Source organism: Macaca mulatta, chromosome 17, assembly GCF_049350105.2.
Source record: "Macaca mulatta isolate MMU2019108-1 chromosome 17, T2T-MMU8v2.0, whole genome shotgun sequence".
NCBI lineage: Eukaryota > Metazoa > Chordata > Mammalia > Primates > Cercopithecidae > Macaca > Macaca mulatta.
The window spans coordinates 64318899-64338549 of NC_133422.1; the positions used below are offsets into that span (position 1 = coordinate 64318899).

At 33.2% G+C, this 19651-nt stretch overlaps 1 protein-coding gene across 1 annotated transcript in view; it reads right to left on the bottom strand.

The window, feature by feature from the left end:
* Window positions 1-16995: 16995 nt before the first annotated feature.
* KLHL1 (kelch like family member 1) overlaps window positions 16996-19651 on the bottom strand; it is a 438469-nt gene continuing 435813 nt past the window's right edge. The window contains 1 exon segment of the mRNA NM_001195300.2: window positions 16996-18161. Within this exon segment, the coding sequence (NP_001182229.1) occupies window positions 18102-18161 (60 nt within the window). The 3' untranslated portion in view covers window positions 16996-18101.

The following is a 19651-nucleotide window of genomic DNA, read 5'->3' on the forward strand; positions in this document are numbered from 1 at the left end:
CAAGAGAATTAAGGAGCATGGACACAAACGGTGAGGTTGGAATGAAAGTTTAATGAACGAAAGAAAAAAGCTCTCTGAAACGGACAGGGTAGCTCAAGTGGGTTGCTGTTTTTACAGGTGAATTCAAAAGCTTTTAAAAAAAACTCTTCTCATCTCTGTGGCTGTTTGAATAACTTCTCTTATCTGGAAAGCTGTCTGGATGATTCCCCCTTAGGTATGTTGTTGTGGGTATGTCTCTGGGCAGGCACAACACAGTTTCTTTTGTTTGTATAATTGTGGGTTTGCTCTAGGTAAGCCTCCCTCCTCCCTGTGTAAGTTCCCATGGAGCCCACGGTGTATATGGCTGAAAAGGGGAGGAAACTTCTTTTTCCTGGGAGCTCACTAATCCCACAAAGAGCAAAAGGCTTCTGTGCTGGACCCTGCCTGCTTATCTGTGCAGGTGCGGCTTGAGTTTTCCCCAGGCTGCTCTACTTTTGCCTGTAGCTGTCATTTTTCAGGCAGGCTACTTCTCCCAGCCTTAGCTGTTTACCTAACTGAATTTTCCTTTTCTTTTTCCTCACTTTGAGTTTCCCTATCAACTCAATAACTTGCCATAAATTGTTATTGTTACATTTCTAAGGGCTTTTTGTATTCAATTTTTGTTTTGTTTTGATTTTAAATACTTTTCAAGTGTTTGTTAAGGGCTAGTCACTGAACTGTAGGGGCCAAGGGCAAACTTTCCCTTCACTCTCTGATGGTTTGCTGAACATCAGTTGACAAAGGTCAGATTAATAGGAGAGAAGGCATACACATTTATTTGATCATAGTTTCGCGTGACACAGAAGCCTTCAGAATGAAGACTCAAAGATACAGGGGAAACTGTCCGTTTATATGCGTGGGTTAAACAAACTATGAAAAGTCATGGAGAAATATTATTGGAGGACAAGTGCATAATCTGACGCCAAAAGATGGGGTAGTGAAACACAAGGTCTGTTTGTTTAGATTTTTCTTTGCCTCTGCGTGCCACATTCTTCTGGGTATGGAGCAAGGCCCTCTCTGGAATGTGACTTTATGACCTACAGTCAAATAAGTTAGGCCAGACTATTTCTCTTCTTTCTAATCTTTTATTATAAACTTTTCTTGTTTGTAGAGATGAGGTTTAACTCTGTCACCCAGGCTGGAGCTCAGTGGACGTAAGGGATCCTCCTACCTCAGCCTCCCAACAATCTGAGACAACAGGCATGCACCACCACACCTGGCTAAATTTGTATTATTATTATTATTATTATAGAGAAAGGATCTCACTATATTGCCCAGGCTGGTCTTGAACTTCTGAGTTCAAGCAATATTCCTGTCTCTGCCTCCCAAAATATTGGGATTACAGACCTGAGCCACCACACCTGATCAGATAATTTATTTACGGCCAATGTTTACATAGAAAGGTAGGGGAAAGTAAAGATAATATTTAATGACTGGCTTTAGAGGAAATGAGTTCGGGTTTCTTTTTTTTTTTTTTTAATTTATTTATTATTATTATACTTTAAGTTGTAGGGTACATGTGCATAACGTGCAGGTTTGTTACATATGTATACTTGTGCCATGTTGCTGTGCTGCACCCATCAACTCGTCATTTACATCAGGTATAACTCCCAATGCAATCCCTCCCCCCTCCCCCCTCCCCATGATAGGCCCCGGTGTGTGATGTTCCCCTTCCTAAATCCGAGTGATCTCATTGTTCAGTTCCCACCTATGAGTGAGAACATGCGGTGTTTGGTTTTCTGTTCTTGTGATAGTTTGCTAAGAATGATGGATTCCAGCTGCATCCAAGTCCCTACAAAGGACTCAAACTCATCCTTTTTGATGGCTGCATAGTATTCCATGGTGTATATGTGCCACATTTTCTTAATCCAATCTGTCACTGATGGACATTTGGGTTGATTCCAAGTCTTTGCTATTGTGAATAGTGCTGCGAGAAACATACGTGTGCATGTGTCTTTATAGCAGCATAATTTATAATCCTTTGGGTATATACCCAGTAATGGGATGGCTGGGTCATATGGTACATCTAGTTCTAGATCCTTGAGGAATCGCCATACTGTTTTCCATAATGGTTGAACTAGTTTACAATCCCACCAACAGTGTAAAAGTGTTCCTATTTCTCCACATCCTCTCCAGCACCTGTTGTTTCCTGACTTTTTAATGATCGCCATTCTAACTGGTGTGAGATGGTATCACATTGTAGTTTTGATTTGCATTTCTCTGATGGCCAGTGATGATGAGCATTTTTTCATGTGTCTGTTGGCTGTATGAATGTCTTCTTTTGAGAAATGTCTGTTCATATCCTTTGCCCACTTTTTGATGGGGTTGTTTGTTTTTTTCTTGTAAATTTGTTTGAGTTCTTTGTAGGTTCTGGATATTAGCCCTTTGTCAGATGAGTAGATTGCAAAAATGTTCTCCCATTCTGTAGGTTGCCTGTTCACTCTGATGGTAGTGTCTTTTGCTGTGCAGAAGCTCTTTAGTTTAATGAGATCCCATTTGTCAATTTTGGCTTTTGCTGCCGTTGCTTTTGGTGTTTTAGACATGAAATCTTTGCCCATGCCTATGTCCTGAATGGTACTACCTAGGTTTTCCTCTAGGATTTTTATGGTATTAGGTCTAACATTTAAGTCTCTAATCCATCTTGAATTAATTTTCGTATAAGGAGTAAGGAAAGGATCCAGTTTCAGCTTTCTACTTATGGCTAGCCAATTTTCCCAGCACCATTTATTAAATAGGGAATCCTTTCCCCATTTCTTGTTTCTCTCAGGTTTGTCAAAGATCAGATGGCTGTAGATGTGTGGTATTATTTCTGAGGACTCTGTTCTGTTCCATTGGTCTATATCTCTGTTTTGGTACCAGTACCATGCTGTTTTGGTTACTGTAGCCTTGTAGTATAGTTTGAAGTCAGGTAGCGTGATGCCTCCAGCTTTGTTCTTTTGACTTAGGATTGTCTTGGAGATGCAGGCTTTTTTTGGTTCCATATGAACTTCAAAGCAGTTTTTTCCAATTCTGTGAAGAAACTCATTGGTAGCTTGATGGGGATGGCATTGAATCTATAAATTACCTTGGGCAGTATGGCCATTTTCACGATATTGATTCTTCCTATTCATGAGCATGGTATGTTCTTCCATTTGTTTGTGTCCTCTTGGATTTCACTGAGCAGTGGTTTGTAGTTCTCCTTGAAGAGGTCCTTTACATCCCTTGTAAGTTGGATTCCTAGGTATTTTATTCTCTTTGAAGCAATTGTGAATGGAAGTTCATTCATGACTTGGCTCTCTGTTTGTCTGTTACTGGTGTATAAGAATGCTTGTGATTTTTGCACATTAATTTTGTATCCTGAGACTTTGCTGAAGTTGCTTATCAGCTTAAGGAGATTTTGGGCTGAGACAATGGGGTTTTCTAAATATACAATCATGTCATCTGCAAACAGGGACAATTTGACTTCTTCTTTTCCTAACTGAATACCCTTGATTTCTTTCTCTTGCCTGATTGCCCTAGCCAGAACTTCCAGCACTATGTTGAATAGGAGTGGTGAGAGAGGGCATCCCTGTCTTCTGCCAGTTTTCAAAGGGAATTTTTCCAGTTTTTGCCCATTCAGTATGATATTGGCTGTGGGTTTGTCATAAATAGCTCTTATTATTTTGAGGTGCGTTCCATCAATACCGAATTTATTGAGCGTTTTTAGCATGAAGGGCTGTTGAATTTTGTCAACAGCCTTTTCTGCATCAATTGAGATAATCATGTGGTTCTTGTCTTTGGTTCTGTTTATATGCTGGATTATGTTTATTGATTTGTGAATGTTGAACCAGCCTTGCATCCCAGGGATGAAGCCCACTTGATCATGGTGGATAAGCTTTTTGATGTGTTGCTGAATCCGGTTTGCCAGTATTTTATTGAGGATTTTTGCCATTCAGGACATAGGCATGGGCAAAGACTTCATGTCTAAAACACCAAAAGCAACGGCAGCAAAAGCCAAAATTGACAAATGGGATCTCATTAAACTAAGGAGCTTCTGCACAGCAAAAGAAACTACCTTCAGAGTGAACAGGCAACCTACAGAATGGGAGAAAATTTTTGCAATCTACTCGTCTGACAAAGGGCTAATATCCAGAACCTACAAAGAACTCAAACAAATTTACAAGAAAAAAACAAACAACCCCATCAAAAAGTGGGCAAAGGATATGAACAGACATTTCTCAAAAGAAGACATTCATACAGCCAACAGACACATGAAAAAATGTTCATCATCACTGGCCATCAGAGAAATGCAAATCAAAACCACAATGAGATACCATCTCACACCAGTTAGAATGGCGATCATTAAAAAGTCAGGAAACAACAGGTGCTGGAGAGGATGTGGAGAAATAGGAACACTTTTACACTGTTGGTGGGAGTGTAAACTAGTTCAACCATTATGGAAAACAGTATGGCGATTCTTCAAGGATCTAGAACTAGATGTACCATATGACCCAGCCATCCCATTACTGGGTATATACCCAAAGGATTATAAATTATGCTGCTATGAAGACACATGCACACGTATGTTTATTGCAGCACTATTCACAATAGCAAAGACTTGGAATCAACCCAAATGTCCATCAGTGACAGACTGGATTAAGAAAATGTGGCACATATACACCATGGAATACTATGCAGCCATCAAAAAGGATGAGTTTGTGTCCTTTGTAGGGACATGGATGCAGCTGGAAACCATCATTCTTAGCAAATTATCACAAGAACAGAAAACCAAACACCGCATGTTCTCACTCATAGGTGGGAACTGAACAATGAGATCACTCGGACTCAGGAAGGGGAACATCACACACCGGGGCCTATCATGGGGAGGGGGAGGGGGGAGGGATTGCATTGGGAGTTATACCTGATGTAAATGACGAGTTGATGGGTGCAGCACAGCAACATGGCACAAGTATACATATGTAACAAACCTGCACGTTATGCACATGTACCCTACAACTTAAAGTATAATAATAATAAATAAATTTAAAAAAAAAAGTTAATTCCTGATAAGTATCTTTTATATGCATTGTCTAAGTATGTCATTAATATAAGCTAATTATTGCATATCACTTAAATCTGGTATTAGAAGTGAGGAAAAGGAAAATGCTTTTGAACATTTGAAAAAATATAGGTATTCAAACATATTATTTTTAAAAGAACATCATTTGTATCTGTGTGCATGGAAAGTATGGGAAATGACTTGTAAAATTTGTAAACAGTCTAAGCTCAGCTTTCTAAATTACAACTAAGCAGAAATTGACATTCAAAATTATGTTCAGCTATCTTAACTAGCAAAGATTATCTGTCCTAAGTTGGGGAATAATGTGATAGAGTAGAAATATAATATTTTTTTGCAAAAATATCAAGTTATAATTAATGTAGCACTTTTATATACAATTAAATACATTACATATTTTACTACAAGTAATCTGGTATCCAAAAATAAGCATAATGGTTTAAGCTAACAGCTTAAGCATTTTTCTCACAATTATGTTAGAAAAATAGATGGACCGATATATACTATAAAATTATGTTTTTAGTTCTACAAAGGGTAGAGTGTATCTCTGATAAAACAGTATTTTTAATAGGGAGATAATGATGAATTAATAATACCTATAAGAGTAATTTATAAATATCAAATATATTTTTATGTTTTTGAGTTGGTGTTTTATGTGCTTGAGAAAAAAGAGTATCAGTCTCTTTTTCATAGAATACAAATCAACTTTTAAAGTACTAATATCAACAAACAATATTTTTCCTAAGTTTGCAAATATAACTTTCAAAGTCTTATTTCTTTAGTTATAAATCTAGGAAATATAGATAATCTGTTTTAGGGGAACCTTGATTAACATGTGCTTATGACCAAGCACGGTGGCTCACGCCTGTAATCCCAGCACTTTGGGAGGCAGAGGCGGGCGGATCACCTGAGGTCGGGAGTTCGAGACCAGCCTGGCCAATATGGAGAAACCCCATCTCTACTAAAAATGCAAAATTAGCCAGGCGTGGTGGTGCATGCCTGTAATCCCAGCTACTCAGGAGGCTGAGGCAGGAGAGTCGCTTGAACCTGGGAGACGGAGGTTGCAGTGAGTCAAGATGATGTCAATGCACTCCAGTCTGGGCAACAAGAGTGAAACTCCATCGCAAAAAAAAAAAAAAAAAAAAAAAAAAAAAAAAAAAAAAAAAAAAGCTTATGTAAATTTAAGTACATTAAAATTCCTTAAAATGTCTCATTTACAGCTTATTTTAACTCCTTGAAACCTTTTAATCTACATTCATAAATACACCCCACTTTTGTTTTAAGCTTTTGAAGTACGTATCCTAAGACAAACTTCAAAGCATTAGTCAACTCTAAAACTACAACGTATTAAAATTATATATTAAATGGTCAGTTTGTAATTTTTAAAATTATTTATAAATGTTGCCATTTCTAACTTTTCCGCATAAAATTTTAAATTTAAAATTACTTTTAAATTACAATTTGAGGTCAATTTTGATTGTACTTCTAACATCACAATCTGTTAATATAACCATTTTAAATATAATCCCCCAGTTTAATACCAAATTGTTGTTGCTATGAGTTTGATTTACTTCATCATCTATATATGAATCCTAAACCTTTCAGATTTCCAAAGCACAAGTTCTTCACTAGGCAGGAAAATAGTTTTGCCCCTCTAAGCAAGCTGGGTTTTAATTCTCACATAAACTGAACTTACTATCTCAATAACTGAAGTTGGTGAGAGGTGCTGATTGGTAAAAGAGATTTGACTGTGAGTCCAAGCCTACTTCTGTTGTCTCCAGTCTCAGTGGACTAAAAGAGGCAGTAAAACAATGGATGTAGTAGGAACATAAAATCTACTTTTTCTTGCATCTTCCTTTTTAAAAATTGTAGCTTTTTGTAGCTGTAAATTTCTGCTTATCATATATCCCATTTTACCTAGCTAGTTACTATTTCTCTGCTGGGGCTTGGGAGAAATCCAAGCAGTCCTCTTCTTCCCCATCTATTTTTAGAACCAATTAAAAAATAAAAAAGGAAAAAGCAGTTGAGAACTAAAACATTAATCTTATTCCTGATAGAGCGGACACTGAGGTGCATAAATTACATGACAGAGCTAAGCAAGGTTGCTAACTCTTCATTTGATGCTTTCATTGAGAAAACCAGAAACTAAATAGAGTTTGCAGAGAAATAATTACTGAAATTGGTGTTTCACAAAGTTTAATAAGCCACATTAGGGTATCTGTTAAAAAACAAGATCTCATTTAGTAGCTCTGATTGGGCCCTCAGATACAGAATTTCTAATAAGCTACTAGGACTTTGGTTAGTAAGGACCTAGTCCGGATGTTAGGAAACTTTTTCTGTAAAGGACCAGACAATAAATATTTTAGACTTTGTGGGCCATGGTGGTCTCTTCTGAAATTCTTCAATTCTGCTAGTGTAGCTCAAAATTAACCACAGCCAATGCAATGTAAAGGAATAGGAATGACTGTGCTTAAATAATACTTCACAGGCATAGAAATTTGAGTTTCAAACAATTTTCATGTGTCATAAAATATCTTTCTTTTGATATTTTTGTCAACTATTAAAGAGGTGAATACCCATTCTGAGCTCACAGATAAGAAAACATGCACCAGGATTTTACCTGTGCCTCCTTTATTGCAACCCCCTAACCTAGATTTTTGTCTTACAGTGGCCTTAGTAGAGGCAGATAGAGAAAAAGAGCAAATGTCCCAAAGCTTTCATAGAGAAACCACTGGAAAAATAGAGTAATGTCGATTGTAAGAAGAAATACAAATTAAAAATCAGAGGCTTAATTCTCCCTGTTAAGAATAAACGACAAAATGTTCTGTCCCCTCCGTTTTCTCAGACTTTTTACTTTAAAAAAATGTCAAATTCTAAGTAATTTTCCTCTCATTGAAATATATAAAAATCCTTTCAAAATCTAGATAGGTCTTTGGTGAGCTTTGTAATGTAGGGATGTCTCTCTCAAAGACCTGTGAGCCGTTCCTTTGAAATACAAAGCATAAGGAAGAGAGCATCCCTAGTTCCCAGTATCTGTGGGAGGTTAGGAGACTAACTTCCCTTAGCACATTGCTCCAAATTGCCAAATTACCAGCTGTTATAAGGTTTTGAAAAATGTGCTTTTTTTGTGGGTAAAGCAGATTAGCTAACACAGATGGTCACTCCAACTACCAGATAAAGCTAGAATGAATTATGTGTTACAAATGGTGCTGTCAAGACCTCTTACTTGAGGACTAGTATATCTTGGAAAATGTGTAGTGGATTGCATCTACTTGGCTAGATACAGTGGCTAGATTTGTTTCCAGCTTTTGCAGTGTCTTAGTGATTTCCTGTGATGTGCATCCCATTCTAGTTTAATGCTCATTCAATAATAAAATAGATTTATCAACTAACTTTGTGGAGAGAATTTCTTGGTTGGGAAATGATTTTGAGAATTAAAATAATTGTCTATGCAACTTTATTAATTTGTCTCCTACAAAGATGTAACTTTCTCTTATAAATATTCCACTCTTACTCTTGGAGATAATTTCAAAAGGTCTAAAAGTGTGACATCTTGTGAAGTACAGCTCCCTCATTTGTAAAACTATTATCTTGAGATTAGCCAAATATTGTATGCATATTTTGTTCTATGTTTCTAGAATTTGATAGACACAATAATTAGATACTTCACATATACACAGATATTAATTCAAACTACATTCACAGATCCATATCCTAAACCTTTCAGATTTCCAAAGCACAAGTTCTTCACTAGGCTATAGTTGGAACATTTTATATTTATCATTTCATGTTAACTTATGGCTTTTGGCAATTGAAAAAATTATCGACAATTCCATATTATCATACTTGGAAAATATAAAATATCCATCTATATATTCAGAATATATGAAAATAAATTGTGAAAATGTAACCATTTATTTTATCTGTTCAGAGTGGGTATTGAGTCATGTATGTAGCAGGCACTGTGCACAGCACACATTGCCTATACCCAACAGGCTCACAGATGTAAGAGAAGACAAGTTAATACATGTATGATTACATCACATGTCAATAATGTTGGAAAAATCATTTCTAGGATACTATGGAAACACATGTCAGGGGCATCTGGCTTAATTTTGTGGATGTTATGTCTGAATCCTTAAAAATGATGTTAATAGAATACATCTTTTGTATGTTCCTTATAATGTGAAGAGAGATTTTTCCCTAGACACTCCTGGTCTCGGGAAATACTCTTCTGAAATTCATTCATTATCTTTCTAAATGATAGTAAAATCATAAAGTTATTGTCAGAGACTTCTTTGGCTTATTGACTTCTGCACCCTTAGGACATCTTACAGTGCTTTGTGCGCGGAAGATGATTTTTAAAAATAAATGATGCAAAAGAAGAATAGCATTGGTGGCATGTTACAGCAGTTTGAAAACAAAACTTATTCAATGGAAGGAGAAACTTAAATCCAAAATGTCTTTAAAAGCATAAACCGTCTAAAAATTTACAAAAAAATTCAAGGAAGACATGGTAACATCTAGATTGGACTGGGTTGGTGTGATCTGGGTCTTGCAAAACAATATTTTTCAATAGATAGATAGGTGATAGACAGGTAGGTAGACAGATAAACTCAGCATATCCCATGTAAATTGATAGAAGTTTGAGGTCAAGTAGAAACTTAGCATATATTAGAGAGACCACATACTGGCATATATTAAAGAGGGAGTGAGTAAATAGCATCAAAGAGACAATGATGCAGGGAGCCTCCACTGAAATGCCAGTGACAGAATCTACTTATAATGCAGTAGGAGTAAGGTTATAGAAACTAAGGCTGAGAACAGATATTAAGGAAGTTTAGAGATCTAAGAAATGTTGCTCTCATTATCTATAGGATAAAATCCAAAGCAGTCTCCTGAGATAAAACATAGGAATATGAAATTAATTTGTTAACAAAGATGGAATGGTCTTTTTAAAGGTATTTAACACTTGTGGATTAATTTCTTACAGGAAAAGTTTTATAATTTATGTCACAATTAATAAATAATAAGTGTAACTTTCTCAATGCACAATTACCATCACAGATTACCTGTCTTGTAATTGAGTAAAACTTTATATTTTTATTATTAAACTTTATATTTTTACAGTTAGTGAGATTAAATGTTTTATATTTTAGACACTATTATTTTAAAAATCTGTTTACATAATTTGCCTACCTATGAATAGATTTTAGTTTTGTTTCCTTTTCAAATTACAGGACAAGTATTATCTATTACTGAGTTATATTTCAAGGGGGCATCACATTTCTTAAATAAAAACTCCTAAATGTAACAGATAAGGAAATCAAGGCTTGTAGGTTCTTATAAATTTTGTAATTAGGCACTAACATTGTATTTAAACTAAGTCCGAATAAGAAGATTAATATGATAATAAATTCAAACCCAAGTAATATGTTCTATTGTCATCTAGCCTTTTTGTATATAAAGAATCACAGCTCATTTTTTAATATACATCTTTTTGTAGTTTCTTATTTACCTATTTTTGGGAATTTATATTTTTGTGCAGTACAGCTTGTTGGGTTTTCCTTTGTGATTTCTAAAATATTCTTTTCCTTTTCTTATTAGTACAAATTATGTTCTTGTATGCACATTTTAATTCCTTTGGAAGATTTAAGAGTCTATTCCAACAAAACTTACTTTTCTCTCCATATTTGTGATATCACATTGACAGTATACTAAATATATGCATTCTGTTTTCTTTGATCATTTGCATGTCATTTTCACACATTAGTTGCTCATGAATTTGCGTAGAACACTCACAGTTTTTGTATCCTTTATTAAAATTTTATTTTTCTTATTTTATTGCTTAAGTATGCCATAAAAGCTCAGGATAAAAAAATATATGTTTTAAGTTACAAGGATGGAATACTCCTAAAATTGAAGCTATTTATTTGTCGTTTGAAATCTCATATGTATTTTTAAATCTAGTTAATTTGTCAAAGATATATTCACTCAGCCATTTAGTCTACACAGCTTTCTCAGGATACTATTTTGTGTAATGGAAATACAACTACTAGGAAGGTAGATAGGCTGCCTGTCTAAAGTTTTATATTCTCCTGGGCACAATGAGAAGATACACCTGTAAACAAACAAAGGATTTGTAATAATCATTACAAGGTAGTTGAGTTGTTTTTTTTTTTTTTCTGTTTTGTAATGTTTAAATGTTCTGATATTAATATTATAATTACATTTGTTTATGAGATAATGTCACTTGATAGCTCATATTTTTATTTATTGGTTTGTTTTACTTCTGGGGTTGTTCTTGGGAACTATATGTGTTTCTCTATGGCTTTTTGATACAATTTAAGAATTGTTTTCATTAGTAATGTATTCAATTGAGTTTAAATACTAATTGTGCATTACTCTCTTTAGACTTCAGAGAATACCTGCAGAGGAAAAACCAGGGTAGTGAGAATGAAACAATGAAATTTTCATTAGTGTGTTCAGAAAGTATTATGAGGGTTCTGAACGTTTTGTGGATGTATCAGTCTGCTGGGTCTGCTGTAACAAAATATTACAGGCTGGGTGGCTTAAACAACAGAAATTTATTTCCCACAGTTCTGGAGGCTGGATATACAAGATCAAGGTCCTGCAGGGTTGAATTTCTGGTGAGAGTTCTCTTCCTGCCTTGTAGATGTCCACTTTGTCTTCACATGGCCTTTCTTCTTAGTGCATGCCAGCAGAGAAAAAGGAAACAAGCCCTCTGGTGACTCTTCTAAATATGACTCTAATTCCATTAGGTTAGAGCCTTTAACTATGTTCTCTTTTAATAAAAAAATGTCCTTATAGTGCCTAGCTCCAAATGCAGCCACAGTGACATTTAGGGCTTCAACATATGAATCCAGAAGGACACTAACATTCAATTCATAACAGTGGTATAGGACCTAAATTTGGGGAGAACTTTTCTAATGGTCAAGGCAAAAGTAAAATATGATTATTTGCATAATTCACAATAATCCTATAAATGTAACAGTGACTTAGTTAAACTAAAACTATTCCACGTACTATAGCCACTGAACTGTCATTTAAGACCACAGCATTTGATACAATGAAGTAATGCTGAAAACATAATTAGCCAGGAATGCTTTTAGAATATACATTTCAAATTCTCAATTTGGTCTCCAGAGTAATCTCATTAAAAGTATATACACAGTGCCTGAATGAATTAAATGCTTGTGTTCAAAGTATAATAAAGTCTACCATGGATTGCCTTTAAAAAATTGTCAATTGATTTTGGAGATGATAGGATTTATTATCTATTAATAAATAGTTCAAAATAAAGTTGTATTTTTTATATCAAACATAATTCTTAATTTTTGAACTCTGGGTAAATGAAGAGAGGAAAAAGTGTGATTTACAACTATTTACATATATAGTTTTGTCTAGAAACTATCTTTAATGTACTTGTAAATAAAATATCTTCTTATTTAGATACTATCAGAATAGTTAAAACTAGATTTTTTTATATGTATTCATAAAAAACACAGGTACATACACCGGGATCAGAGATTTACTAAGGTGGGAAATCATGTTCACACATATAACTTTTACTTTATATAAGGTATTAAAAGACAATGGCTTTCACATTCTACATCTATAGTTCTTTATAAAATGTTAATTTAATTACTGGCACATTTTAAATTAACATTTGTGGTACTGAAATTTCAGTATTGGCACGTCCAGTAACTCTTAGTTAACTAAAGTATTTTATTACATATAATTCACTTTCCTCACTAACAATATAGGTTAAACAATACATGACAGACAGAGAAAGGAATATGATAAATGTAATTATTTATTATATGATGTCAATTTGGATGAAATTCCTCTAAATTTATCAGGAAGTAAAATAGTGAATTCTGCCCTGATACATCACATTGGCTTTAAAAAATTTACAATTAATGTATTGAAAATGTTGTTAGTTAAATATTACTTTAGTTTATTTTGTCCTAGAAAAACACTTCATAATGGCTCTGAATTCATTATTCAAACTACTCCTCATAGTCTGCTTATGATAAATTTGATATACATAATCACTGCATGCAGTATAAGCAGTATTTGGCTAATATATTCTGTATACAAAAATGATTGAATGTAGCAAATTAGTTTGGAGAAAATTCTCAGGAAAATAAAACCATTTATAAAATTGTTAATGTTAACTTTTTGAATATGACCACTACAATATTTTACCGTTTTTTTAAACAGACATAAATCAACTTATCTTTTCCTCTATTCTTTAAAATTTGAAAATGAATTTATCCATTTCAGAGTGCTAATATTATGTACATGTTCTGTCTGCTGGAGAAAATACGTGAGTAGAATAAATGGTGTACACTGGGAGGAGAGTGCAAAGGGATGCAAGCCGATGCTATCAGAACCAATCGGAAGAGGCCAAGATCCTATGAAATATAATGTACTAAAACAAAGGTTAACACTTAATTATGGCTACGTGATACCACTTGATGTACTGCATATCTATAATCATGAAAATAATGCAACATATTTTACCGATAGAAATTTACTATTTTTTTTTATCACTGTTAACTGTTATAACTGTTAACTGGATGTTTTAATTACAAATTGAATAGATGAGAAAAGTACTCTTTAATATAAACAGGAATTTTAAGGTTTAAAACTTTAATGTCTACGATAGTAAAACATTAACAGTACTGTTTTGATCACATGACAGTTTGTAGAATATAAGAATATACATAATTTACTTAGTTGATTGTTTAGTCTATAAAATGTTATCTTTTATATTTATTTAAAAATATTTTAAGTTTTTAAATAATGATTTTTAATACCTGTAATAGTTAAATGACATCAGTACTATTTTGAGCACATGTTATTGTAGAGTATAAATGGAATGAATAAATTTATTCAGTTGCTTTGTTCATCTTATAAAATGTAATAATTTTTATTTCATTTATAATGTTTCAATATTTTCAGGTGAAAACTAAGTTATCACCTTTTATCCACATTTTAAATTAAAAGGAATGTTTTAATTTAATTTTGAAAAGTTTTTAACAGTTGTTTAGTTTTTTGTTTGTTTTTGATGGATAATAGTTAATAGTTTACACTATTCATTAAATCATATCATTATATTAGCCATCGCTAAAACTATACTGAGTATAAGGAGAAAAATTTACAAAATAAAGATGGGAAATAAATAATTTAAAATTAATTTTGTCACAATTACATTGAGCTTAGGAAAAATATTCTGTCATAAATATAGGTCTTAAAATATACAAACCATATACTATATTTAAATGAAGAACACATGAGTACAATCTTCATTTAGAATGCCTCAAGTAATATTAACACACGAGAATGTATGTCCCTTCCATGCTGATTTTGCTAAAGGGTTTTAATCATACAGGATGCTGAATTGTTTCAAATGCTTTTTCTGTATCTATTGAAATGATTATGTGATTTTTGTTTTTAATTATGTTTATGTGTTGTATCATATTTATTGACTTGCAAATGCAACAAAAACAATGGTAAATAGTTGGTACTTAATTAAACTAAAATGATTATGCACAGCTAAAGAAACAAGGAGCAGAATAAACAGACAACTCGCAGAGGGGGAGAAAATCTTCACAATCATTACTTCTGACAGTGGACTAATCCAGAATCTACAAGGAACTCAAACAAATTAGCAAGAAAAAAGTAAATGATCTCATCAAAAAATGGGCTAAGGACATGAATATACAGTCTCAAAAGGACATGTACAAATGGCCAAAAAACATATGAAAAAATGCTCAACATCACTAAAGATCAGGGAAATGCAAATCAAAACTACATTGTGATACCACCTTACTCCTGCAAGAATGGCCATAATAAAAAAATTAAAAAATAATAGATGTCAAAAGGGATACTATGAAAAGGAAACACTTTTACACTGCTGGTGGGAATTTAAACTAGTACAACTACTATGGAGAACAGTGTGGACATTTCTTAAAGAACTAAAAGTAGAGCTACTATTTGATCCAGCAATCTCAGTACTGGGTATTTACTCAGAGGAAAAGAAGTCGTTGTACAAAAAAGATACTTGCACACATGTTTTTAGCAGCACAATTAGCAATTGCAAAAATGTGAAACCAGTCCAAATGCTCATTGATCAATTAGTGGATAAAAAATTGTGAGATAGAGATTATCTCTATCTATCTATCTATCTATCTATCTATCTATCTATCTATCTATACACACACACACATACACAATGGAATACTACTCAGCCATAACAAGGAACGAAATATTATCATTTGAAGCAACCTGGATGGAATTGGAGACCATTATTCTAAGTGAAGTAACTCATTAATGGGAAACCAATTATTGTATGTTCTCACTCACAAGTGGGAGTTAAGCTATGAGGATAAAAAGGGACAAAAATAATACAATGGACTTTGGGGACTTTGGAAAAAGGATGGGAGGTGGTGAGGGATAACAGACTACAAATTGGGTACAGTGTATACCACTCCGGTGATGGGTGCACCAAAATCTAACAAATCACCCTAAAGAGCTTACTCATTAACCAAACACCACCTGTTCCCCTAAAGCCTAGGAAAATAAAATAGAAGAATAAAAAGAAAAAATAAATAAATTAAAAATTTAAAAATGCACAAAGGACTTGAATAGACATTAATCCAAAGATTATATAAAAATAGCCAGCAAGCAATGATTGAGGAAATGCAAATTAAAATCACAAGGCAATAGCTATCATCTTATGCTCATTATGAAGACTACTTTCTAAAACAAAAAATGTTGACAAGGATATTCTGCACACAGTTGGTGGGCATGCTAAACGGTATGGCTACTATGGAAAACAGTATGGTGCTTCCTAAGAAAAAAACAAAAGCAATTTCAATTGCCATATGATCCAGCAATTCCACTTTTGTTATATATGGTTAAAAGGATTAAAAGCAGGATCTTGAAGAGATATTTACACACCAATATTTGTAGCAGCATTATTCACAAAAGTAAAGAAGTGAAAGCAACCAGTGTCCATGCATAGATGAATCGATTTAAAAATATTGCATACACATCCAATAGAATTTTGCTCAGCCTTAAAACAGGACATTCTGTCATATACTACAACATAGATTAACTTTGAGGCATTATGTGAAGTAAAATATAGTAGTTACAAAACTTACTGTATAATTCCAGTTACATGTAGCCTCTACAGTAATCAAATTCATAGATACAAAAAGTAGAATGTGGTTACCGGGAGCTGGAGGGAGAGGAAGAAAGGGAGTCGTTTAATGAGTATAGAGGTTCAGTTTTGCAAATCAGTTGGTTGCACAACAATGTGAATATGTTTAACACTACTGAATGGTATACTTGGAAATACTGAAGATTGTAAACTTGATATCACATGTTTTTCACCACAATGTAAAAATTATCATTGATATTACCATATTTTTTTTTAGCTATAATGGCATCATTTTTCTGAAATAAACTAATACATTTGACCATGCGTTCATTTCGAGAAAATTCAAATTTCCTAATGTTTCCTTGAGACAAACTGTTTCTTAATATTTTCCTCAGTTGTTAGATTTCAAATACTTTGGCTACCTAACAATAAAAGTCCATTCCATAGTTTTCATTGATTTTTTTAATCAAAGAAGTTTCTCTTGCCTCTTCTAGCTCCTACACTAGTCTTAGTACTCTTATTAAGCAATGCGTGTTTTCTGGGCACCAATGATAACTGTCTCAAGTGGGTGAATACAGAAGAAACAATAATTTAAATTACATTTGGCATCAGCATAAGTATTATGTTTTTATGGAGATACATACTTCTTTCAATTTGAAAAGTCAGATAATATAATTGCCTGTCTCTGTACCTACCTTGTTGACTTTCACCTTACATTTGATTTAAAATTTATTAAAAAATACACTGATAAATGCAAATTTTTGATCATTTATTAACCGTAATTAAAATTTACATGGATCTATTTATTAAGGACATTGTGTAATGTTTCCACTTTATGTTTTAAACAATTACAAACATGTAGCTTAAAATAATGTACAGATCAATGTAACAAGATTGAAAAATGGGTGATGAGAATATGAAGTCTTCCTTCTTTCTAGCAATAATCATAAACACTCTCACTTAATGGATCATACATTTTTCTTTTGATATTCTAAGTTTGTTTAAGAACAAAATGCTAAAGGAGTTCAACATGCAATGGATATATATAACATTCAGAATCACTAGCTTCCATGCTTACACTGAACTCAACATAAGGCAAAAGCCTCATATACTGAATCTTTGGCTCAGTGTGTTAAAAAAGCAAAGCAACATGGTAAGCCTAATGAAAACAATCCTTTGTGTTTGCCAGTTTCAGATTGCCAGTATGGTTGTCATAAAATTCAACCATTATCTCTGATGAAATATGCAGCTTTGATTAGCAGGACAGTTTGTTTTCTGAATGCAAGATACAAGCATGAATCTGTTTCTCTAATCGTTCTCATAGCTTAGGAAAATGAGGCAGAAGTAGGTTTATTTTAATAAAGCATAATTCTGCTTCCCAGTGTGATCACATATGATTAGAAAAACAGTAAACCAATCAGATTCTGTCAGATGAAATATTCTGTCCTCTACTCTTGGCAATCTCTTGGATATTGCCATAGACTATAAAATGATTGAATGAGCTGTGGTCATGAAATTATCCATGTCACAAATACTGGTCTCTCCTTTCAACTGCTCAAGAAAAAACAAGCCTTTGGTAACTCTAGTTATTGTATGCTATAATACAAAACAAATTACCAATAACCATTCCCGAACTAACTAACATATGGCCAGACATTGTTCCTGTATAAGTTTAATGTTTTCTTGTTTCCTACTATTCTGTTTGATCTACTAACTCTTTCAACATCAATAGGTAATGCTACAGAGATCCTTGTTCTTGAAGAGTTTTTATCTCTGGAAGTTCTCATTCTTGCCACTCAGTATAAAAATAACCACTCCAGCAAGTAAAATCTTTCCAAGTAAAATATCAATAAGTCAAGGTTGCTTGATGACTACCACACAGGCACCTGCTCTCCCAATATTCAAGGAAGCCATCTGTTAAAAAAGATGAAACACAACTTAAGACAAGTTTTACTGTCATAGAAAAATATACAACTTATATTTTAAAGATTATATACAGGAAAATCATAAATAAATGTGCTCATTTTCCCATGTTAGCCAGAAGTAGTACAATAACAATGAAAACACTGAAAATGGCATTTTTAAAAAAAGCAATGATTTATATATTGAAAATTTTTAAGCCTACAATTTTAATGGAGTTTTTAAAAACAGTATTAAACTATTTAATGATTTTTATTGAAATTAACCTGCTATAGAAAAGTTTCCATCAAAGCTCTATTCTGGAGCTTGCACGGACACATTTGTGATAATATTTCATAGTGATAGCTTGGACTATATTTTAGATGAAATAGCTATTACACTTACTGCAATCATTTTGAAGTTATTTCCCCAGATATTGTATTGAATTAAATGTGTTATTCATTCATTTTAGACAGAGACATACAATGAAATAAATTCAATATTTTGCCATAAATAGGCCATAATTATAATTGCTACATGCTTATTAAAAATTTTCCATCTTATGACAATCACTGAAATGAGAACTGAGTATTTTTTTAATAATGCTGAATATGAAAATGGTTAGAAATATATTAAAAGCAATAATTTTTACAGAGTTTGTAATGAAAATTTATTCTTTGGAGACAAGCCAACATTTTGATAATTTGAGCTTTTTGATATCAATAATTTTTATTACAGTTTTCTAAGAATATCAAGGTAGATTAGAAATTACATGATATTATTTCAGAGTGAAAAGTAAGTGTATAAAATGTAAGAAATAAAATAGCTGCAAACAAAGTAGCCTCAAATCACATACATTATCTTATTGATTGGAAAAGGACACATTCTTACACTCTAAATATAAAAATTACCTCCATTTTCTACCAGTTATTTTGAATGTATTTGTTGTTACCCATCATCCCACTGTAGGTTAAAAAAATCCACATGATATTTATTTTTTATTCTTTAATGGATTATTTGTAAAAGCTAATTTAATGTAACATCACTTGTCTTCCTCATAGAATTATTGCACAAAATGAGAGTTGGGAAGGAGCATGTGAATATATTTGTGATATATTTGTGTGAAGAATAGTTTTTATAGGTCATCACTGTTATCTTTGTAATCACATTTTGTACTGTTATGTCCATGAGAGAGATAGTAGTGAATACAGTATCAGGAGATAACATGTTAATCCCACAGCATCAATGTATGCAAAGCTAAGTTTACCTGACTCCAAAATGCATGCACTTTCCCTGGTCTTTCTTTTATTACCTAATGATTTTCATGGATTGTTTCACATCAGAGTCATTTAAGAAGCATTTACAAAATACAGTCATGCACTGTATAGCTGCATTTTCATCCTTGAGGTTCTGGTCATGGATGAACCACATATACAATGGTGGTGCCATAATATAATGGAGATGAAAAATTCCTATCATCTGGTAATGTCGTAATCCTCTTAACA